The sequence below is a fragment of the Ahaetulla prasina genome, chromosome 3 (genome assembly GCF_028640845.1).
Source record: "Ahaetulla prasina isolate Xishuangbanna chromosome 3, ASM2864084v1, whole genome shotgun sequence".
Classification (NCBI taxonomy): Eukaryota; Metazoa; Chordata; class Lepidosauria; order Squamata; family Colubridae; genus Ahaetulla; species Ahaetulla prasina.
The window spans coordinates 27,821,566-27,847,611 of record NC_080541.1 but is presented as its reverse complement, the minus strand read 5'-3'; the positions used below and the strand labels follow the sequence as shown (position 1 = coordinate 27,847,611).

The following is a 26,046-nucleotide window of genomic DNA, read 5'->3' as shown; positions in this document are numbered from 1 at the left end:
ATATTTTTGGGTTATAATATGAATAAGTAGAATAATATTCTAAAATATAATTATATATTTTTTACTGTCAATAATTGCTGATTGCTAAGTTAGTACTATAATGTTAATAAAAATTACTTCAAAACTTCAATTATAGGAAAATTACCATTTCTTATCTCACTTCCACTTTTGAGGATAAAAATAGACAGTAAAAGATGACTTAGACTTCTTTGACAAAAAATTCTGTCATTTTTTATTTGATTGTTTGTTTATTATTTACTTCCTTTCTCTTTTTCCTTTTCCTCTTCCATCCACCCACCCACCCATCCATCCTTCAGTTTATAGGATACCAAACTCCCAATGATTCTAGGCAACTGGTAATTTAAAACTTAAAACAAACAAACAAACTGAAATAGACTAAAGAAGATCATACATGATTCAAAGACAATATAAAACAAAAACAAACAAAAAAATCCATCCAGCAGGGCCCTAACCTTCAACCTATCCTAACTCTGGGAATAGTCAGGCTTTTACTAGCTTCATGAATGTCATCAGGGTGGGAATCTCTGGATATCTTTCTTTTTTTGTCACAACAGTATACACAAACATCAACATAAAACAACAACACATCATATAAACATATATATAAGCAAAAGTATGCAACAACTATATTAATTTGATATAATGAAAGGGAACAATAGGACAGGAACAATAGGCACATTTGTGCTCTTATGCACGCCCCTTATAGTTCTCTTAGGAATGGGGTGAGGTCAATAGTAGACAGTTTTTGGCTGAAGTTGTTGGGATTTTGGGAAGAGACCACAGAGTCAGGTAGTGCGTTCCAAGCATTAACAACTCTGTTACAGAAGTCATATTTTCTGCAATCAAGATTGAAACAGTTAACATTAAGTTTGAATCTATTGTTTGCTCTTGTATTATTGCGATTGAAGCTGAAGTAGTCTTTAACAGGAAGGACATTATAATAGATGATTCTGTGTGTTAAACACAGGTCTTGTCGGAGTCGGCAGAGTTCTAAATTTTCTAATCCCAGGATTTCAAGTCTGGTGGTATAAGATATTTTGTTGTTTTCTGAGGAGCGGAGAACTCTTCTTGTAAAATATTTCTGGATGCATTCAATTGTATTAATGTCAGAGATGTGGTATGGGTTCCAGATAGGTAAGCTGTATTCAAGAATAGGTCTAGCAAATGTTTTGTATGCTCTGGTTAGTAGTGTAGAGTTTTTGGAAAAGAAGCTGCGTAAAATTAGGTTTACAACTCTTAGAGCCTTTTTTGCTATGTAGTTGCAGTGGGCTTTGGCACTTAGGTCATTTGATATGAAAACTCCAAGGTCTTTAACAGGGTGGGGGTCATCTGTAAGGTAATGTCCATCAAGTTTGTACTTAGTGTTAGGGTTCTTTTTCCCAATATGTAAGACTGACCATTTGCTGGTTGAGATTTGGAGTTGCCAAGTTTTAGACCAATCGGATACAAAGTCAAGGTCTTTTTGAAGGGTAAAAGTATTGTTGGTGGTGTTAAATAGTTTGACATCGTCAGCAAAGAGAACAGAATAACCTGAGATAAGGTCACAGAGATCATTTATGTATAGTATGAAGAGCGTTGGTCCAAGAAAGCTGCCTTGGGGAACGCCACTTTTGACAGGAACAGGATTTGATAGAGCGTTGCCAATTTTGACCACTTGTTGTCTGTTTGACAGGAAGGCATTTATCCAATTGTGAAGAGGTCCTGAAATGCCGTAGGATTTTAGTTTTAGGAGAAGTTTATCATGTACTACTGAGTCAAAAGCTTTGCACAAGTCTATGTAGATTGCATCTATTGCTTTGCCTTGATCAAGATTAGTAGTCCATATGTTTTTGCAGTGGAGAAGTTGTAAGTTATACATGATAATTTTTTTCTGAAACCAAATTGTTTATTAGGGAGTAGGTTGTTTGTTTCTAGGTGGAGGGTAATGGATTGGTTGATGATAGATTCCATTACTTTGCAGGTGACGCAGCATAGAGAGATTGGTCTGTAATTTTCAACTAGGCTGGGAACTCCTTTTTATTTGGGTAGATCTAATGGAATTAGATCTACCTATCAGAGAAAGCATACTTCCTCAGTCCTACAAGATGTCACTGCTTGATCGATGGCATCCTGGGTCCCACAAGGTGACAATACTTATATAATATAATATAACAACAGAGTTGGAAGGGACCTTGGAGGCCTTCTAGTCCAATCCCCTGCCCAGGCAGGAAACCCTACACCATCTCAGCCAAAGTATACCCATTGGGATCCAAAGTATACCCATTCTTCCTGATCTCACTGGACTAGCATAAAAAACTGGAGACAAGGCATCTCTTAGCTGATAACTAACATCTTAAAAGGCACCTGGAAGTCAAGCAACCTGTACAGTTTATGAAACAGTAAGGTCACTTGGGCATAATGAGGCATGCTCGTCACTGCTTGTATCATTGCATTTTGGGGCAGCTCTAGCTTCTGAGTGATTGTCAAGAGCAAACAAAACAGCAACTTTGCACTTGCCTTGAATTTTTTCCAAGCCTTCTAATCTTTGTTGCATGCAGAAAAATGGAAGAGAGCTATAAAGATGCATTTTTTAGCTTTGGCGAGTACTGGAAGTGATTCTGGCTTGTCTGATGAAATGTATTTTCATATGCAACTTTTTTTCTTTTCTTTTCTTTTGCCTTCAGGTCAGTGTTAACAACTGCAGTAATGTATTTGCAGTTTTCTTGGTGAGATTTCAGGAGACACTTCTGAACTAGCCGTTGCCTGCTTTCTAGGGCTAAGAGCAAAGGACTGGCCAAGGTCAACCAGTTTTGTACCTAAAGCAGGATTAGAACTCACTGTCTCCTGATTAATAATCTCACACCTTAACCAATTCACCAAACTGGACCTCATTTTAAAAATGTACAGCTATCTTTACTCTATGCTTTTATTGTAAATAATTTTCCCAAAGTTACAGGCTTTGGGAGACATACATTTTTAAAATATCCTCATCTTGTATACAGTTTGGGGCAAGAATATTGTCATTCTTCTGTTTGGAACTGTGGTCTATTGTATCAGATCATTTTTTCTCTTGGAGACAACCACAGCATCTTTTTTTCTTTACGCAATACCTGTAACTATTTCTTCCTTTACCTGAAAGGTGTCACTGATCAGAGTTCAGACTATCTCCTTCTAACAGGAAAAAAACAGAGACATTAAGATAGTAAATCTCGCTGTCTTTTAACTGTCTTAGCTCCCATTAATAAATTGTCCACTATCCATTGTAGACTTCTAATCTTATTGAGCAATCTAATGGATCGATGTTGAGACAGAATCCTTTGCAATACTTTTTGTTCATTTCCCAAGAATTAATGTTCAGATCAAACAGTTTAGGGATGACCTGAATCCTAGAGTTTGAAGTAAATAATAAAGAAGAATGGAATGTGTAGGGTTGTTTTTTTTTATTGACCTGATTGCTTGCCACATGATATCAGGTTGTTGATACCTGTTTCATGCTTTCTTTTTATGAAGCTTTTGTGATGTTTTTCCCATTAGATCTTTTTGTTACAATACTTTCTGAGCCTCGAACCCTACTTCAATCATCATTTTTCACTATTTAGGCCAAGAAAATCTCTTTGATACCTGATGTGCCATCTTTCCTTGTATATCTTTCCTAGGAAGCTCATACCACTTGGCCAAAAGTCTCTCCCCAGGCAGTACTGATCAAAGACAATATCTCTCCTTCTTCCGTTCGTAACCAAATTCTACCAGTTTGATCTGTGTTATAACACTATTGACATGACAGTCCTCTAAAATGTTACCCACATTGCTCACCTCTTCCACACTCAGTTCAACTTTGAAAATTTCCTATTTTTTCCTCCAATATTGATTTGTGGTGACTCAGTGGCTAAGATGCTGAGCTTGTCAATCAAAAGGTTGGCAGTTCAGCGGTTCAAATCCCTAGTGCCGCATAATGGGGTGAGCTCCCATTACTTGTCCCAGCTTCTGTCAATCTAGCAGTTGGAAAGCACGTAAAAAATGCAAGTAGAAAAATATGGACCACCTTTGGTGGGATGGTAATAGCGTTCCGTGAGCCTTTGGTGTTTAGTCATGCCAGCCACATGACCACAGAGACAGCGCTGGCACTTCAGACAGCGCTGGCACTTCGGCTTTGAAACAGAGATGAACACCACCACCTAGAGTTGGGAAAAACTAGCACATATGTGCAAGGGGAACCTTTAGCTTTACTTACACTTGCTCAGAAGGCAGAAAAGTGCACCCCTATGAAGAGCAGGCAACAAAATGACACATATAGGAAACGTCCTTATTTTTCTACCACTACATTGCATTGTTCCCCATTGGAAAAAAAATGGTTGTGGAGGAATACACATCCTAAAGTTCTTCTAAGACCTCATTTAACTTATTGAATAGAATCATTCATATTTCTCTACTACCGCCGGGTTTCATGCTTCTTAAATAATGTGATTGGACAGGAGGAAACTGACAGGAGTACCAAAGTAAAGTTATGAAGCATTATTTCACAGAAAGAGCAGTGGAAGCTTGGAACCAACTTCTGGTTACCCTGACTCTACCCGAATTAAGGAATTACAGGGTCATAAAAAGGGATGGTTTTTAAAGTGATATATGAGAATGCTGAAGAACATGTTAAGATTATCTCCTCAGTACATATCTGATGCAAAAAGAAACATGTAGATTTCTTTCATGACATACCCTATACTCTTTCTATAGAACTGTAGAACTGTTCCACTTATATCAAAATTTTTGAGTGACTTCATAATATTAACAAGACAATCAACTGCTTCTTATTCTACAGAACGAGGCCTGCAGAATGTGGCCTTATAAAAATTCAGACTACTTCATCAGTGATAGCCATTCTGACTGGATACAGCTTTTTAAGATATTAAAAAGTTTACTAACCATTTTAAAAGCAACTGAATTTGTGGCTTGCTTTGTGCACAGTGCATGCCATTCGATTTTTGCCACTTTTTATAATACTACAATATTAGTTATTTTAAAAATCACGTATTATGTTTATTAATAAATTAATAAATAATATATATATATATAATATATATTTATTAATAAATATAATAAATAAATTGCTGACCATTTATGCGTTATTTTTATGCCGCTGAGTTTCACTGCACGGGCTATTTTCCACTCCATATATTCCTTAAACAGCAATCATTATATATAAAAAAAAAAGTTAAAATCCAAACAGTGTTTATTAACATCTAAGATTCAAACATAGCTGGAATATTGGGGGGGGGCGGAAATCTGTCTTACAATCATCAATCAATTGGCAGCTCTTCAAACTGCAATGACGACCAAATACTCAAGAGAAAAATGGATCAACATTTTGTCTCCCACCACCACCATGTGATGCTGAATGGCATGACCACTGCTTTTAACAGCAAACATTTATCTTTATTTATTTATTTTTTAAAAATGCTGTCTTTTTTTATATAGATACCCTTTTAAAGGGTTATCATTTATTATGACAAACTGGGTTCCCGTTGAGCTAATAGCCACCCTGAATCTGCTCATTGATTTGATTAGACAACATGAGTCTATTTGGCAAAATTCCTCCAGCATGTGGGTCTGGAAGTCATGCCCCTAGCTTGAACTCCTTCGAGCAAGTTCATAATAAATCTGACACTCCATAAAGTAACCACTTCCATTAGCGCCCTACTGTTGCAGCAGCCAAAACCTTGCAACTGGATACCTCAACACTTTTGAGCTGCCCAGCCGAGCCTGACTCCATACTGAGTTCTCAGAAATTCCATCTTCGATTCCCCTCACCCCGGAGAGTGCGATACGTCATACTAAATTATATATATTAAAAAGCAATATATTGCAATCACTGAGAAAAGAGGCTAACTTCTTCTACAAAGGTATTTTGCTTGGAACAGGAATTGTGACAATGTTAAGGGAAAGAACCAAATTCGGATCTTTCTTTTTACTTTTTTCTTTTCTTTTCTTTTTTTGCTGTTGTTGGAGTTTACAAATTGAAAGAACTTTCGGCGATTCCAGTAAAAGATACGAAATGCATCTGCTAAGCCTTTGCCTTTGTTTCCAAATGACAGCTTATCGATACGCTAGAAAGTAAAGCCTTGTTAAGGAGCACGATCTATAGCATTTAGGGGAGTAAAAACACTTTGCTTGCAACTAATACGTACACATTTTGCACCTTTCGTTTTTATTTTGTTGGATCAAATCGGTGTAGATTTTCCATACATTTTGAGTCGTTTATTGTGCTCCTGCCATTTACTGGAAGGGAAAGTGAACATTTCATGGCTTAAATGCTACATTTTAGACCCTGGACTGGATGAATCAGAGGTGGCCTGAGAATTGTAAAATTGTGAGCGGGGTCCCCAATCCCCAATCAACAGCCCAATAGTCAGTTGGGAACTGGGCCATGTAAGCAGCAGGAGAGCATGCAAAACCATCCTTTCTCTCCGCCCACCACCGTCACTGGTGGTTGGTTGGGAAAGCCTGATCTAGAACCAGTGGTGGGATTCAGCCCGTTCACACCACTTCAGGAGAACCGGTTATTAACTTTCTGAGCAGTTTGGTGAACTGGTTGTTGGAAGAAATCATTAGGGCAGAGAACCGGTTGTTAAATTATTTGAATCCTACCACTGCCTAGAACTAAGTCCAGGCCAGGTCCTACTCTTAGCAGAATCTCTGAAAACAATTCCCACTAACTATTTTGTTAGTAGGAACCTTTTGAAATATTACAGTATAGAGCCAGCTTTTTATTTAGTGAGGAAAAGCAAAGGAAGAAGATATATTCTTAATGGTAAAGAAATCCCATGGTATTTTAGCTTATGCACATAGTGTACCATTAAATAAAAGTTATTGTGATACAAAGCCCATCTTCTATAAATCTAGAAAGGTTACTGCATCTGCTTATCTAGCTAGAATATGCATGATTGTATATTATGTTTTTCACATTGAAAAATCATTGTTATTTTGTTTTCATGTCATGGATGAAATTTTCAACCCAGATTCTTAAAGATCTGTAACTCACTGTACCTTTGCTAACATAACTGCATTAAAAGAAAACAGGCTGATTCATGAAGTATCAGACATAGAATAGCAGAGATGGAAGGGACCCCCTGTTTAGGTAGGAAACTCTATACCACTTCAGACAAATGGTTATCCAAAACTTCCAGTGTTGGAGTGTTTGCAACTTCTGGAGGCAAGTTGTTCCACAGATTAATTGTTCTGTCAGGAAATTTCTTCTAAGTTCTATGTTGCTTCTCTCCTTAATTAGTTTCCATCCATTGCTTCTTGTCCTGCCTTCAAGTGTTTTGGAAAATAGCTTGGCTCCCTCTTCTTTGTGGCAACCCCTGAAATATTGGAACACTGCTTATCATGTCACCCCTAGTCCTTCTTTTCATCAAACTAGACATACCCAATTCCAGCAACTGTTCTTTATATTGACTCAGGGTTGACTCAGCCTTCCATCCTTTATAAGGTAGGTAAAATGAGGATCCAGATTGTTGGGGGCAATAAGTTGACTTTGTATATAATATACAAATGGATGAAGACTATTGCTTGACATAGTATAAGCTGCCCTGAGTCTTCGGAGCAGAGCGGAATATAAATGCAAATTAAAAAAAATATATGTTTTAACCTCCAGTCCCCTAATCTTATTATACAGTAAAGTCTTATACATACCCAAGACTTCTTAGTGATTTTGCTTGGAAAATGTATTATTCTAAAAATGATGTCATTATTAAGTAACTGTTGCAAAGATGATTACTCATTATATTCCTGTATTAAGCCTTTAAGTTGCTGCTGGACATTATGCTAACACTGTGATAAAAAAAAAGTGAAGGTATTTGAGCATACCTAAGCAATTACATTGAAAAAGGAATTAATGATAGATAGAAGCCTAATCACCAGGTTTACTATAAAAGGAGGAAGATGTCATTATGGATTAGCAACATCTGCTTTTTACCAAGTTCTTCCAATGTATAATTGGCCAGAGACAGCTCGAACTTTTGTTCTGAACAACTGCAAGAATTTTTCATTAAGAAATTAAAGTAAAAATAATACTACCGTGTTTCCCCAAAAAGAAGACCTATCCTGAAAATAAGCCCTAGCTTGATTTTTACATGTGCCCCAAATATAAGCCCTACACCCCAAAATAAGCCCTAATGAAGACCCCACCCACTCTGGGGTGCATGGGGTCGGGTAAGGCACATGGGTAAGAATTAAACTAGGGTGGGGATGGTGGGGTGGAGCTGCCCTATTACTTACTTTAGGACAGTTGCAGCCAGGCCTTGCACACACTGACACCTGCTTTGCCTTGCTGGCCCACTACTTCAGTGGCTGCTTGCTGCCACTTGCGTGCATCACCCCTGGCCTCCGTTTCACTATTAGAGGCCTTTAGGAAAGGCTTCTGTAGCTGAGAAATGGGCTCCAGATTGACGCCTGTGGCACCCACCCAGCCTCATTTCATCCTCAAAGGACTTCAGGAGAGGCCTCTGCAGCCAAGAAACAAGGTCCGTATTGATGCATGCATTGTCCCTGGCTTCCATTTTGTCATCAGAGGCCTTCAGGAGCTCCAGCAAGAACACAAAGGTGATTATTTGGACTGTTCTGAATGGTACTTTAAAAGGCAACAACACAGTGACTAGTATACATGCAAATACATTTAAAAAGAGAGAGAAAAGTCTGCAATTAGCTCACTTTTCTATTTACCTATATTGTTCTGTCCTTTACGAGGTCAAATAAAAATATTTAATTATTTGAACTATATGTTTATTTAAGCATATGGCTGCCCAACACATTTCATTACTCTGGGTGACTAACAATACTTTAAAAAACAACTAAGAATGGCAAATACGATAAAAATGTAACCTACTTAACATTGCATGTATTAACCGCATTTGCATAGATTAGCATTTGCTCAAAAATGGTCGTGTAAAGAAATACCCTCAGAAGAAGAAGTAATAAGCAAAATTTACAACTGTGCAGAGATGGACAGACTTACTTTAGAACTCAAAGACATAAGCCAATCAAGGTACTATGAGGTCTGGAGTAAATTCTACGACTGGATTGATAGGAGGAAGAATGCCAAAAACAAGAGATAATGAATGTCTGAATGCCAAAAACAAGAGATAATGAATATATTGTACTTGTGAGCGTATAATAGGTTATATAGTTGTAGGGGTAGTAGTAATATAGTATATACTTGATATATAAGGAATTAGGAGATATGTAAATTTGTAGTTGTAAAAATATATGATATAGTAACTTGAACTTGACATAAATCTTAGAAACCAGAGATGTAGAGCAATGTCCATTGTTTTTGTTTGTTTTTAAAATCAATAAAAAATTTCTACAAAAAAACCCCAACAACTAAGAAACCACCTAAGCAAGATATAATACACAGTGCATCCACGCTAACTAAAAACATTTCTCATTCACAGTGCACAAGTCAGGCTTACTATCCCATCCCCAGTTCAAATGGCGGAAAGACATTGCATGTTCTCCATTTGCAACCTCCTGCTGGCTTCCTCACTGATTTTGTTTGTTGGAAGTCGACAGGAAAGGTCACACATGACAATCATGTGATCCTGGGATGCTGCAAAGTTGTAATCATGAGCTAGTCTCTGCACACTCAGACTGAGATCACGTGAACACAGGGGTGCTGCAACTGCTATAAACACAAGGATTGGTAACAAGTATATATGGTTTGCTGTCATAAATGCAAACCATTGCTGAATGAGTGGCTGTTAAGTGAGGACCATTTGCACCCTTCACTGGATATCTTTAAGCAGGGGCTGAATGACCATCCATGAGGAAAGTGTTAATCTGGATTCCTAGAAGCTTAAATAAGCTCCGTCTGATTCTTTGATTCTATAAAAAAAAATGCTCTTTCTTAGGTAGGAAAAATGCTGACATTTGGAGGAGATATTTGTTGGAGACTATCATTCCTTTTTTCCTTATTCAAAAGTTTATCCTACATAATAATAAGCTTCTTGGGATGGTTGATTTAACATTAATAAGAATACAATGAGAGCGAGAAGGAAAGACATACAAACACACAATGGAAAAATTAGCGCAAATGCAGGATGAAATCTAAAGCTACAGCCAATGCTACGGATTTCCACTTAAGTCAGTGGGGTTCCCCCTCATTCCCCCTTCCAGTTTTTGCATATGCTTTACATCTGCTATAGGTCTCCCAACCATCTGGAGCTGATTTAGGCCTGGAGATGCAGGAGGAATAGGACTTCATTCTGTCCATGGTTTCTGCTCTCCACTGTGGCAAGAGTTTATGTTTTTAAATAAATATATTTCCTTGAAAAAGTTCAAAATGGACTCTTTTTTCTTCAAAAATGGCTCACTGGATGGCATTTATCATCAATGATCTGCTTCAGGGTGATTCACAAAAGATGAAATGCCAGCTACGTTTTCTGATAATGGAATACATTGAAGGAATTTTGGCTTCCTTATGGAAATAATGTTTTGCCCCTCCCCCCTAGAAATTGGTAACAGCAAAGCACAATTGATAATGCAACATAATTTATCCCTTTTGTTAGCAGAGCAAATTGCTTCCTGATGATTCAACATGTACTTTGCATACCCGTTTAATTCCTTGAATTATGAAATGATTTGTAAAAAAAATTATCCCTTCGACTACATCCACATCCAATTTTTGCAACTCCCCTCTCAAATGTGATGCTTTTTTTCAGAAAGAAATAGTAATTGTATACTTTAGTTTCGCATATTTCAACTGTTGGTTTTCTTGGAGTGGCGGTATTTTTCACCAGAATGCTTAATTTGACTTTTGCTCAAGCAGTAAGGTTTTTTGGTGTGCCCTCAAATGCTTGATTTTTCTTTGCTTTCAAATTCTGGCTTCTGTCTTAAATCTGCTTTCTGTTGAGAATTCTGTTAATTCTCACCAGCACTTCTGCTCATTGCTATTTTCTGGGCAGAGGTTAATTTAACAAAATCAAATTTGAAAAAAATAGGATTATTTGGGAGAAACAATGAGGATCTCGGCTTGCTCAGCCACAGTTGTGTCAGATACCATGAGAAGAAACAAGCCAACTTGGTTTTCTTTTCCACCAGCGACTTCATTTATTGGGTCTGATACAAACCGGGTCTCAGTAATAGTCGAGGTCTCTTTGTACAAAGTCAGCACTGAGACCTTCTGTCTCTCAGCCCCTTTTAAACATCCGGTGCTGCTCATGCCCCGCCCCATGGCTGAACTGCTCCGTTGATTGGACGCCTGGCCAATCTTTGATTAGGGGCTGCTCCCATGATCCAGATCTCTGTAGCATCATGTGTCAAGCCGGAGCTGGGCTCGACAGAGAAAATGCAAGGGTATGGGCATAAGACAATAGTTTTTTACTATATGAAACCCTTTATATATAAACATACAGAATCATACACATTTTTTGTGAGTATAATTAAGAATGGAGAAGAAATTCATTCAGTTAGATGCTTAACACAACATTTTCCAACGGTCTTGAGGCTACTTGTGAATCCATTGGAAATTGTTCAAATATTGGTGAAAATATTCTAAAAATGTGTTGACCAAACATCCACAAAAATGCAATATGTTGTCCAGAAATTGGACAACATATGTACATGAAAAAAGTGTATAGGTAGTCCACAATTTACATATGAACAAAATTCGGACACTTGCAATATTTATGACGGTTGCAATGTCCCGGGGTCACGTGATCACCTTTTTGCGACTTTCTGACAAGAAAAGTCAGAGGGGAAGCCAGATTCACTTATCAAATATGTTACTAACTTAACAACTGCAGTGGCATACTTAACAAACTATGGCAAGAGAGGTTGTAAAATGAGGCAAAACTCTCTTGCTTAGCAATGGAAATTTTGGACTCAATTGCGGTCATATGTCAAGGACTACCTATATTAAAAAAAATACAAATATTAGGGGACAAATATAACATAATTATGCATATGGGATTTTTTTCAAGCTCCCCCCACAGCCTACACGATAAGCTGAGGTGAGGACCCAGACTGAAGCACACTTCAAAATGGCAAAATGACAAACTGAACGAAGTTAAAATTGATAGGTTCACTTCCGTTTGGCCATAACTGAAAAGAGGTTTTGTTGTTGTTGTTGTTGTTGTTGTTGTTGTTGTTGTTGTTGTTGTTCTGATATCTTATAAACTATCTTTCAACCAACTATTCCAAAGGAAATAACATTTTAAGTAGAACTTTTCATAAGCAAGTGGCTCCTCATAGGGAAAAAAAAAATTGAAAGTTAGAAAAAAAATACAAACTCTATCTTCTAGATAAATTATTGAAATTCAAGAATCCTTAACCAAATTCTTTCAGCCCGGTAACAGAAAAATAAGAAATAACTGCAAGTACTTGCTTTGTGTCATGCACATTATCAAAATACCTTAGAACCTTTTCCTTCTATATGATATGCCATGAAATTATTAATTAACGTAAATAAATAACTGAGAACTTACTCATGAAGCAATTGATACTTGAACTACAGTTGCATGGTTTTAAATCAGATAATCCAATTAACAGAAGTTTGCAAGCAAGGAGAGATAATGAAGGGATTATGAAGCCTTAAATCCATATTCTTCTCATTGTCATTTTCTTGTTCTAGCACAGTGATGGTGAGCCTTTCTGCCATCACGTGCCAAAAGTGGGGGGAGCATGGGGGGTTGCATGCGCATGTGCTCACACCCATAATTCAATGTGCTCCACGCATGCACATGCTCCCCCCCGCGGTCCCCCCGCTTTTGGCACATGATGGCACGGTTGTCCTGGTAGGTCTGTTTTTCGGCCTTCAGAGGGCCTCCGGGTGGTCGGGAAGGCTGTTTTCACCCTCCCCAGGCCGTCCCCACCACCCCGGAGGTCCTCCGGAGGCCAGAAATGGTGTGTTTCCCAACTTCTGGTGTGCCTGAAAGGTCTGAAAATCAGCTGGCTGGCACGCACATGCACGCTGGAGCTAACCTAGGGCAATGCTCGTGTGCCCACCAATATGGCTCCGCGTGCCACCTGTGGCACGCCTGCCATAGGTTCGCCATCACGGTTCTAGCAGGTAAGATCAAACTGTGACCTTCTTTTTTTTATTTTGAGTACACTCAAGCCTTTCCTTCCCAACAAAACCTAAGAGCAATCAGTTTCTAAGGACCGGAAAATTTTATTTTAGGATATAGTATAAAGTATCGTTTGCATACCAGACTGAGATTTTGATTTGATTTGATTTTCAACTTCATCAGATAAATTGAAACCATCCTAACAAGATGCAATGTACTATAAAGCCACCGAGCAGCCCTACGCCCTCATCAAGAGAGATAATTTCATTCTGGATGTGGGAAGAACATCTTCTAATTCAGGGGTCTCCAACCTTGGCAACTTTAAGCCTGGAGGACTTCAACTCCCAGAATTCTGGGAGTTGTAGTCCTCCAGGCTTAAAGTTGCCAAGGTTGGAGAGCCCTGTTCTAATTCATATTTTAATGCAAATCTTCAAATCTCATGCTTTGAAAGTAATGTGTGATATCAAACAGTTAATTTTAAATGTTCAGTTTCATGAAGCAATTTAAACAAAGCATAAAGATGCATAGTTTAGGTAAGATATACACAGATGTAATATATAGTGAAAATAAGATGCAAAATAAGTTTACATTTGGGGAAATGCTTGTAACAATGTACACTTTTGCAAAATTGTGGTCAAAAAATGAGCACATTTTCATGCACAGTCTTATTTGTAAAAACAATACTCTTTCAGTTTTATGCAGAAATTTGAACCCATTAAGAACAAAATGAAAAACAGAAAGGAATCCTTAATGTCAGATGCAATCATTCCAAATGTCAAATCTATGTTTTAAACAACTATAGCTGTACAAACCTGAGCAGTTTTAAATATGTAGGCGATTAAGGGCATAAAGGAAATGGTTGTTTCCTTTGGTCAAAGTATATGGGAACCCTAGAGTTGGGTGGCTAATAAATTCAAACAAGCAAACAAAAAAAATTATAATCCTTTCGTAGAATTAAACAAGATTTGCCATTATTTTCAGTTATTAGAAACAGAAATATAAAACAGAATTTTCATTAGAATATGAGCTAACAAAGATGAAGTATTGAAAATCTGAATTGACTTTGTCCTATAAATATTCCATATGACTGCAGAACTGATTAGGGTTTGGGACACATATTCTTTAGACCCTTACCTGAAGTCTAGCTGTAAAGAATTTCATAGGCCAGGTGTGTTCAACCTTTTGGTTTGCATAAGCCACCGGAATGAAGAGTCTTGTCCACATATAAAATACACAGTATAGCTAAACACATATAATGATGTTAAAAATTTATAATCTTGTGAGACCACATTACTAGCTGTCGAAGGCTACATGTGGTCCACAGGCTGGACAATCTGCCATACATCAAAATACAACTTTTTATGAAGACTGCAAGATTTAAATTCTAAAACCACAGACTGACTAAAGACTCTAGACATCAGTAGGTCTTTTTAGGCCAAATCTGTTCTCAAAATGCCAGATGACCACATTCTTAGTTGGCAACTCATTCATTTCAAATTCAGCTGGTGACTCTCATGATTGAGAAGTGTATACGTTATTACACCTAAGAAATCTATATTGCTTTGCTTTTCATAAAAAATGATTGCTATATTTCGAGTTACTTTGTGGCAGAGATAGTTTACATTTTTCACCACTAGGTTTATTTTGCTATACGTATTCTAAAAAAGAGTGGGAAGCTTATCTATTATGAAAAAAAAAACACAGGTTAAAATATTAACAAACTTGAATCATCTTGCTTATAAATTGCAATATTAATAATTGAAAACAATGTATGTTTAGGATTGAGGTCACTTTTGTGAAGGTTGGTGATGCAAAGCATAAATATGATTAGTTTAAAAACCTAGTTGTCCAGGGACAAAAATATTGTCAAGAACCAAAGCAGTCCTTGGGGTTATTAATCTTTACCTATTTTTTTTCCAAAGCAAAAATGGACTTTACAATTGACTCAGTAACAAACTAAGAATCTTCCTTTAATAGTCACTGCTATTGTTATAGAAAAGCTCTTAGTTTTTACAATGCATTGGAGGGTAGAGATGTCAACATGTTGCAGCGCCTACCTTTCCTTGGCTATTTCTACAGGGTTGACCTAGTACATGGATGGACCTAGTACAGGAAATCCCCAAGCAAGATTAGGAAGTCGAAAAAGCATGCCATAAAAATAATCATCAAGCCATTTCCCTATATCTGCCAACAAAACTGCATGGATATGACTTGTGGTCCCGGGGGGTTGAGTTCTATTCAAAGGAAATTTTAATGCACTAGAGGAGGTACCACTGCTTTTTATTAAGTTTCTATATTCTTCATAACAGAGAACATGCAACTGTATGGAACGTTCCTGGTGATCATGAACCATGTTATTTATGTTTCTGCAATGACATCAATCATCTGCATGGTCCTGGTATTTACAGTTAAGAAATACTTAATATACTCTTTGTTGTAAAGAGTCCAAGTTCATGTACAAAGTTGTGAGCAAACTTTGCTTGTAATCCTAAAGACACAATAAAAGACCTCTGAAAGCAAAAGAAAAGGCAAAAAAGAAAACCCACAAAAATGCCTGTCCCAGGACAGGTTCCAGGCATGTTTAGCTTGAGGAACCTAGAACTCTCTCTGTCGATCTGCCCCATGCCCAGAGTTTGGGGGGGAAAGCTCTCATTATTCTTCATGCACTGAAGGAATGCAGGGAAGAAGTATGAAAAAAGGGCTAGAGAACTTTGAAAAAGGGATTGGTGAAATTGGCTTGACTGCCTGATGGATGCCTTTCACTTTGACATAGATAATATTCTTGCTTAAACTACCAAATACTTTTGTTACGGTGCTTATGACACACTTTTACAAGGATGTCAGCTCCCATCTGGGGTGACTCAACTCCTTCTTATCCAACTGGATGCACAGGACAGTGATAGAAGATGATGTATAGCCCCCCCCCCCAATTCTACTTTGTCGAAGCTCCTATGAGAAACAGCTATGATTTTGAGATGAAAATTTATGGTCTATCACTCTAATCCATCTTTGGTTGTTGTTTTTTATTGCTAGCAAGTCAGTGTCTTGCTAGACTCAAGTCTAGTAACTGTCCACTGTAGTGGGGCAGCCAATATGTTCATATTTAATTTGTAGCCTTCCAGAACTCCTAAATCATTCTCATATATACTAAACCAGGTAACACCTATCTTGTTTCTGCACATTTGATTCTTCCTACTATCCAAAATTAGATGCCTACATTTCTCCAATTGAACTGCACTTTATTGGATAAGTTCCAATATTCAAACTTGCTAATAGTCTTCTTAGGTACTAGGATCTCTCCTCATCTTTGGGTTATCTGCAAACTAAGTAAGCATCAATTCTAAATCCCCATCTAAATCATTGTTGAATATGTTGAAGAACTCTAGATCTAAGACACAGGATTTTTCCTTCCATGGACACAGAATTATTAATAACATGTGCTGGATACAATTGTTCCATCAGCTATGACCATCAGAATTGATAAAATTGTTTGATTTTATGAAAGAGGAGGCTACAGTCAAACTTTATCAAACACCTTGAAATTTAAGTAAACCACATCTACAGTGTTCCTTTGATCTACTAACTATATATAAAAAAGAGATAGTTCAGTAAGATTTGTCTACCATGTTGTCACCTTGTTTCTTTCAATGTGTTTGTAAGGATTCTTTTTCAGGATTTTCTCAGATACTTACCAGTGGTGAACTCTTGTCCTGTTTGCCACCGGTTTGCTGCCTGCACATGCATAGTGCACACTGAATGCGCGCTACACATGTGCATGTACAGTTTGCACAAACGTGTGCATGCACAGTATGCACAAATGTATGCATGCACAGTATGCACCAAATGCATGCCAAACGCATGCACATGCGCAGTGCATATCAAATGCGCACTGCACATGCATGTACAATATACACCAAACACGCACTTTGCGTGGAAAAAGGAGGCTTGGGTAGAACAGCGACAGGGGGATGGGGCAACTGTGATGCGTGATTTAGATTCCTGCTTTCTAGCAATTTTAAATCGCAAGGCACAGCTAAACATCAGAAATACTGGTTCAGAGGAACCAGTAGCTTTTTTTTTTACTACCAGTTTGCCCGATCCGGTACAAACTGGTAGCATTTCATTGCTGATACTTACCAGTCTGCAGTTTTTTTCTTTGGGGGGGGGGATTGTTGGCTCAGCTTTTTTCTTTTCCTTTTTGAAGATGGAAACATAAGCTCTTCTCTCATCTTCTGATACTTCTGATTCTCAAAGATTACAGTCGGTGATTTTAAGATCATATACTATCAGCCACCTACCCATTTTTAGTACCTTTAGTATGAGTGTGTTCTCTCCTCAGTTCTTTACCTATGTTGACCTGCATTTCTGTTCTATCCTCTACCACCATGATGGCAAATCTATGGCACATGTGCCACAGGTGGCATGCGTAGCCATATCAGTGGGCACACCTGCTTAGCTCCAGTGCACATGCGCACGCCAGCCAGCTGATTTTCGGGCCTTCTGGGCCCACCAGAAGTAGGGAAACAGGCTGTTTCCTGCCTCCAAAGGGCCTGCGGGGGGTGGGGAAGGCCCGTTTTTCTTTCTCACCTGGCTCCAGAGCCTCTCTATGCATTTAGGGAGGGCAAAAATAGCCTTCCCCAGACCCTCTGGAGGCCCAAAGCAGCCCATTTCCCAACTTCTGGTTGGACAGCAAATGACGTTTTTTGCTGTACCAGCCTCCAGAGACTCCTAGAGAGACTGTGGAGGCCAGGGACAGCAAAAACGTCCACTTCCTATCCAACCGGAAGTTGGGAAATTTCGGGCCTACTGAGGGCCTCCGAGGGGGTGGGAAAGGATGTTTTCGCCCTCCCCAAATGCATAGAGAGAACCTGGAGCCAGGTGAGAAAGAAAAACGGACCTACAGGGCCATCGCGTGCCAGGAGCGGGGGGGAAGGGGGTTGTGCGCGCATGTGCATGGCAGGAGGCATAGAATTATGGGTGTGCATGAACCTTCTCCCCACTCCACCTATCCTGGCACACGATGGCAAAAAGGTTAGCCATCACTGGTCTACCATGACACCTTTCCCAGGTTGGACCACATGTTTTAATTTGAAAAAGCAGGATACAAAATGGAAATTAAGCTTCCCCTTGCTACCTGTCACCATTTCATCATATTCTCTAACCAACAGACTAATTGATATTCACTTGGATGGCAGAAGTATTGCACAAACTGGCCACTGCCACAGAGGCTACCACAAACCAGATGATTATTCTTCCACTGTTTTATTAGCATGTTAAATATGATACTTCACACTTGCAAAACAGAAAAATCTGATCCAAACCATAAAGAATCATCTATTGGAAAAGCAAACAGGGCTCTGTGCTAGCTCTAAATCAAAAAAAGCTGAATTTTTTCAAAACAGTAAAAGCTGAAGTATTAACACAGCTAAGCTATTAATCTCATTAAAGTGTTTTCCTTCCCAAGAAAATCCAATTCTGGGTGATATCCAAAAATCATCAGTGTGGAAAAGTTTGAAGCAATTGGAAATCTATTTTTCATTTTATTAACCACTTTTAATAGTTCCCTAACCTACTTGATGACTGCAGAAACAACTTGAAATATGGCCTGTCCCTCAAGAAGTATTTAATTTTATTAATTACAAATCAACAAATCATCATGTTTTCCTCTATTTTTGGAGGCACCATTCCAAAATATGTAAGACTGGAGATATTTAAAATTCAATTAACTGAAAAAGCGGTTGAAAAAATAGCATTTTTTTCTGATGTCTATGACTAAGGCAGTGTTCTTCAACTTAGGATCTTCTAGAAATAGAAAATTGAATACATCCAAACACAAACAAGTTCAGAAAAATTGTAATTATGTAATCCAAATTAACTCATTTAGGTGTCTTCTAGCACTGATCAGGAATATTGTTCTGGATAGAAAATGGACCACACATATAATTGATTTGATGTTGTGCTGGGATATTCATGAACATTTGTTCCACTAACAGAAGGGAAAAGAACTGTCATATGTTGTTAAAATAACATTATAAAAATATATTGCAAAATAATATAGATTCAATAATAGAGAACAAAGAAAATGTTATATTTTGTTGGCATTGAAAACTCAAATTCTATGCGAGACAAGGGAAATACTTCAACATTTCACTTTATTGTTAATCAGCGTATCCTTATCTTATTAGCTTCTGTAGCTATTTTAGCCAGTTGAATTGTGTGGTTCATTAATAATCATTACTAATCCGAGTAATTCATTTTAAGGTGACAAACACACAAGGCTAAAATTTATTAATTCAGAAAAGTTTTATGAGACAAAATTTCATTGAAAAATCCAAGCAAAAGATCCAAAATCAGTATGAATTTTCATACCACGTATGTGGTATGATATGTAAATGAACATATGTAAATGAACATATCAAGCAAAATTAAAGCTAAGAGAAATCCAGATTGAGACACCCATTTGTTTTTTATCTGTGCACAAAGAAACACATCAGGCTAAACGTGGCTACTAGGTGCATACTGGAAGGCCTGAAATATTTCATCTGTGAATCTCAGTTAAAAGTTTTGAACTTTATGTGGTAGAAGTCATTAAGTAGCCTCTAAGTCAAATCCAGACAATATTCTCTCTTCCCTGCTTTCTTTTTAGGGTCTCTTCACTTCTAGTTTTGTTTTCATCAACCTCTTGTTGGCAGTGGATCCCACATACCACTCTCATTTCCGTCCTTACTTGCTTGGACAGGATCCACCTACTAAATAGTTTGCATGTCAGAGAAAAGACAAACCAGTTTAAAAATAGGGAAGAAGATACTGAGAAATTTGTTTGAAAAAGTTTGCTTAATATTAAACTGAAAAGAGGTCTTTACTGCAAGCAAATCATAAAACCATCAGTAAATTTAATAGTTGACTACATCAGGCTTCCAGTGTGATTCTTCAAGATGCTCCCGAGAATAATAAAATGGGGGAAAAAAGGCATTTCCAACTATAATACCAAAAAAACAAAAGGGATACTATAAACTATTTTAATCCACATTCAAGTATGTCTGATTGCTCCGTTACAGGATCAAAGAAAAACCATTCCTCCTGCATGGAGCTAAATAAATGGGTCCTAGTGTGTTAAAGCAGACCACATAAAGTGAACCAATAGAATATAAACAAAACAAACTGAAATAGAAAGCATATGTCACAATGCACACACACTTGACCCCATCCCTGGTTATTTCCTGGTTTTGGTTTAATCCATCCCATTTTATTAGTGCCGTTGGTTACATAAACTAATACTTATACTACACGTTGCTATGAGTTTATAAGAACATTAAGAAGTTTTTTTAAAAAAACACTCATCTTTAACAAATACTTCTCCCTCTTAATTCTCTACCCCTCTGTAATTAACAAGAATGAGCAAAGAGCGAAAAAGGTGGTTAATGTTATAATTTTTAAAAAAAACATCCAGTCAAATCATAATTAATTATAGAAGTCAGCAAAATATAGGAGAAATCTATCCCTGACCACAAGTGGGCTACAAAGTATGTCATCTGACTATTAAATCATATTGTATTAAAAAGCTGTCCAATTAGATCTGCAATACACTATGTAAATTTTCCAGTTTCTCCAGATGGGTTGGCCTGCAGAACATCCATTTCCAAATCAACAAAGCTATGAAGAAGTATAATAAAATCCATCTGGTAGGCGACATCTTGTGGGAAGTTGCTGCACACAACTACTTGGAAGCAAGCGCCACTGAATGAATGGTACCCTGTTTTCCCCAAAATAAGACATCCCCTGATAATAAGCTTAATTGGGCTTTTGAGCGCATGGCAATAAGGCCAAGCGCTTATTTCAAAATAATATAAGACAGGGTCTTATTTTTGGGGAAACAGTACTTTCTTTCTTTCTTCTACGCATGTGCAGGATGGCAGCGTTTTAGGAGACATGCTGACAGCGGGTTGGGTTTTTCCCGGCCGGGAAGCCGCGGAGGTTGTTGCTGAGCTGCCCGGACCCATCGCCCTGTAGACCATCCTCCCGACAGCCGGACGGAGACCTGTGGGTCTTGTCAGACCCCCGGCTGCCGGGAACAGGGCTGAAATGTCGGGCGGGCGGCGGACGGCGGATGGCGGTGGCCATCTTGGCTGGGCGCGGCACGGAGCAGCGCCCGCTGAGAAGAGCCGGGCCGGATTGCGGTTCGCTACCAGGTGGCCGCATAGGTCATCAGCAGCCGGTTACTCGGCATGTTTTTTTACCGGCGGAAGCGTCCAGTGGCAATGATACCAACAGCGGCCTTGATACCATCTGAGGCCATTACCAACGGTGACAAATCGACGGCGGCCATTTTGGAAGGGCGCGGATTGGTGCACACTAGAAATGGCCGGGCTGAACCGTTTAATTAAATAAATAAATAAATAAATTCTGATCACACTGACATATAATAAGTCTTGCGAGGTAGTCCTCGTATTATGACCACAATTGCGCCCAAAATTTATGTTGCTAAATGAAACATTGTTAAGTGAGTTTTTGCCCATTTTACGACCTTTTTTGCCACACTTGTTAAGTGAATCATTACAGTCGTTAAGTTAGTAACCCAGTTGTTAAGTGAATCTAGCTTCCCCATTGACTTTGCTTGTCACATGAACCTGGGACACCGCAACCGTCATAAATATGAGTCAGTTGCCAAGCATCTGTATTTGGATCACATGACCATAGGGATGCTGCAATGGTCATACGTGTGAAAAATGCTCATAAATCACATTTTTCAGTGTTGTTCTAACTTTGAACAGTCACTAAATGAACTGTTGTAAGTCGAGGACTCCCTCCATTAACAAAACCTGGTCCTTCATTACTACAGAACAAGATCCAATGTAGGGTGTTTCAAAATTTCATTCCTTTGTTCTACCTCTTCAGATACAGTCTGGGCAGGGGTGGGTTCTACTTACCTTTACTACCAATTCGCATCATGCCCGCGCGTGCGAAGCTCCTGCGCATGCGCAGAAGAGTTTTGATGACATTTGGGTCAGTGGGCGGAGCCTGCCACCGGTTTTACTACCGGTTCTATAGAACAGTCCAAACTGGGGGCAACCCACCACTGAGTCTGGGTTTCAGCATATGTATATTAAGAGAAAAGGAGTCTCAGTACTTGATTTAATAAATAAATAAAAGAAAACACTATCTCATAGTTGAGCAAGGTCAGCTTTAGTCAGAAATAAGTGCTTATCATGTTCATTTGAACATTTAGTGTCCTTACCTCCTGGGCAGTGTCTCAAGGCCATTTTGCATCTTCTGGACTCTGCAATGGTGGGACACGGTATCGTATCTTTTGCGGGCTTTTTTACAATTTGCCTCGTTCTCGTTTCCAAACCCCACTTAAATCCGCAGGTCTTGTTATTTGTGCTGCAAGCTGCCCACTCACTCCAGGGGCCCACCTCACAACCTTCTGGAAAAAAGCAACACAGACATAGACACCCCTAGTTAGTATTCTTGTCTTCTAACGTTTGCACCTTCCAGAATATAGAACCCAGAAGGGAAAAATTAAAACACACAAACTTTTCATTAGGTTTACTCCCTAGCTCAGGGCTGTCAAACTCACAGCCCGTGGGCCGGATGCATCACACGCTGGCCAGAGGTGGGTTTTGGCAGGTTGTGACCAGTTCTGGAGAACCGGTAGTGGAAATTTTGAATAGTTCAGAGAACCGGTAGTAAAAATTCTGACTGGTCCTGCCCCCATCTATTCTCTGTCTCCCAAGTCCCAGCTGATTGGGAGGAAATGGGGATTTTGCAGTAACCTTCCCCTAGATTGGGGAGGGAATGGAGATTTTACAGTATCCTTGCCCTGCCACACCCACCAAGCCACGCCCACAGAACCGGTAGTAAAAAAATTTGAAACCCACCACTGACACTGGTCACGCCCACACCTGTTTTAGCAAAGGGGGAGAAAGTCATGATACATCATGTTACGCCACTGTGACAATGCGGGTTTGACACCCCTGCCCTAGCTAATGAAGAATCCAAGAGAATTTGAAAGCTTGTATATTATTTATTAATAACTAACTCCAAGTAGGGCAGAAAAATTCTAGAATTGATTTTATTGAGCTATTCTGATTAATTGATTTCCAACTCTTTACTTGAAAACCTTGGGGAAATTTAGATGCAACTGATGGAAATTCAAAGAAGGATATAGTTGATGCAAGGCTAATTTATATGCCACAATTCTTCTATTTCAAATCTTAGAAAATGAAAAATAAAACTGAACACTAAAGATCTTCATATACTTTGGGCAAACCATTAAATTTCAGCCATGCTTGCTAACTAATATTAGGTACTAAAGCCTGTTATGTAATTTTCCAGTTTTCTCAAAAGCTTGCAGCCAAAAAAGGCACTTAATAACCATTATCACCAATAAAATCTAAACAAAATTCAGTTAGTATAGTGAACAGTCATATGGAATGTATTAACATATACAAAATACTTTAAGAGCCTAAAATACTAGATGATTTCCTAATAAAGATTTAATATAGTTTACTGTTACCACAAATAATATCTTAATAACAACAAAGAAGATTATTTTACAGTAACCCATAGCATCTTAAATTGTGAGCCAATTTGTTGTAGTAGTAAAAAGCTCCAGGCTGTAAACCAGGAGATGATAAATCCCAGCTTCACCTTAGTGACAAAACCAGCTGCGTAACCGTGGCCAGTCACTTCTCTCAGCCTCAAGAAGGCAGGCATGGCAAGCCATTTCTGAAAAATACTGCCAAGAAAACCGCAGGGAATCGTTGCCAGGACTCAAAACCGACTTAAAGGAGCAAAATATTTCTTAAATTGTACAGTAACCAAACATAGGAGTGCCCAGGAGTCTTCAGAGCATCCTTATGATTTATTTGGAGAAATGCCATCAGGTTTCAGCAACAGATATTTCCTTGGGACCCATTATTCCAGATTTATTAACAGTCAGACGAATTGCATTGCTTTAACTTTATTATAGCACATTAACCATTTCCATTTAGCTGATGCACCAAGTAATAGCCAACATTTTAATGCAGTGATGTAATGGATAACTTGTAAATCTATGTCAACATCCAGTTAGATTTCAGGCTATTAAAAGATAATTATTTTACTTAAATACACTACAATACATTGACACATACCAGCGTGTTTCTCAATAATTCAAAGAACGCAAAAGAAAAAAATTGTAATTATGATATTCTTGCCACAACTGCTTGAAAATTATCTACCATTCTATCAATGGCTGATATCCTTGCCTGTGTAGCAAACACACAAAATGGTATAAAATTACTCTAGAATTATATGTGATTACATTTGCAAAAAGAAAGGGAAACTAGTAGAGAGCTTATGCAGCAAAGACAAATTCCTTGTGTCCAATCCAGTAGTGGGTTTTACTATCGGTAGCGGCTGGGTGCGCGCATGCGCAGAGCATTTTTGATGATGTCTGGGCAGGTGGGTGGAGCCTCCTGCCATCACTACCAGTTTGCCTGAACCGGGGCAAACCAGTAGAAACCTACCACTGGTCCAATCACATCTGGCCAATAAAGAATTCTATTCTATTCTATTCTATTCTATTCCATTCCATTCCATTCCATTCCATTCCATTCCATTCCGTAGGTAGAGATGTCTTGCTGGCAATAGAGAAGGCTATTCTTAGACTTCTTTTCATGCTAATGCTATTAGAATAGAATAGAATAGAATAGAATAGAATAGAATAGAATAGAATAGAATAGAATAGAATAGAATAGAATAGAATTCTTTATTGGCCAAATGTGATTGGACACACAAGGAATTTGTCTTGGTACATATGCTCTCGGAGTACATAAAAGAAAAGATACATTTGTCAAGAATCATAAAGTACAACACTTAATGATAGTCATAGGGAAACAATCAATATATATCTTAAGGATACCAGCAACAAGGTCACAGGCACACAGTCATAAACTTAGCAGTTTTAGGGGAGCAATGTCTGTGAGAAAAGTAGCTTGGGAAACAATATCTTGTTCAAGCAATTTCTCTGAATTGCTAAAAAATAGTCAGGCACAAAAGTTCATCTGAATGAGACAGTAGCAATCAGCAATCAGCAATCTTTTCTCTCTCTCTCTCTCTCTCTCTCTCTCTCTGTCATATGGTTCACTTAGTGACTGTGTCAGAGACCATTTCACAAAAATCAGTTACGATCACTAAACAAGAACTCCTTGTAAATAGAATCAGGCTACATATAAACAGTCTCTATAATCTAATCAAATACAGAAAATAGATTCAAAAGGTTATATATGTTAGGATGCAAGGTTAGACAGAACAGGACAGGACACACAAGGAATTTGTCTCCGATACATAAGCTCACAGTGTAATTATAAACAGCAAGTAATAGGTCATAGATCATAAATCATAGTTACAATGATTAATCATAAGTTACAAACAATAATTGCTAAATCATAGGATACCAATAAGAGAAGGTAGTAGGAAAGATGAGAAGATGATAAAATATGAGAAATGAAACAGTGCTGTGGGAATTAAGTATCTTTGTGTCTACCCTGTTTCCCCCAAAATAAGACGTCCCCTGATAATAAGCCCAATCAGGCTTTTGAGCACATGGCAATAAGGCCAAGAGCTTATTTCAGGCTTCAAAAAAATATAAGACAGGGTCTCATTTTCGGGGAAACACGGTATTTGTTTTGGCATGATGTAATTCAAGAAGGATAATATAACAGAAATCATGTCTAAGTACTCACCCACACATTCCATAGTTTCATCTAAATGGACAAAACCTTCGGGGCATTCTCCAAAGCAACGGCCTCGGTAGAGATAAAAGCCAAGTTTGCATTTGGTGCAAAAATCTCGACTGAAACAAGAATCACAGTTCTCTATTCTGCATCCTAAAGAGGAAAAATACATGCATTTGAGTTTGGTAGCTTATGAAACAATATAATGCAGAAAGGAGCAAGATGCAAATAGTTAGCTGTAGTCCCTCAAATTATAGTCATAGGACAAT

At 38.3% G+C, this 26,046-nt stretch overlaps 1 protein-coding gene across 1 annotated transcript in view; it reads right to left on the bottom strand.

The window, feature by feature from the left end:
* RSPO2 (R-spondin 2) overlaps positions 1-26,046 on the bottom strand; it is a 143,005-nt gene that overhangs the window by 27,833 nt on the left and 89,126 nt on the right. Inside the window, exons 3-4 of the mRNA XM_058176560.1 lie at positions 25,787-25,930; positions 22,294-22,482 (exon numbers count right to left, since the gene is read on the bottom strand). Coding sequence (XP_058032543.1) covers positions 22,294-22,482; positions 25,787-25,930 — 333 coding nt within the window. The remainder of the gene's footprint in view (positions 1-22,293; positions 22,483-25,786; positions 25,931-26,046) is intronic.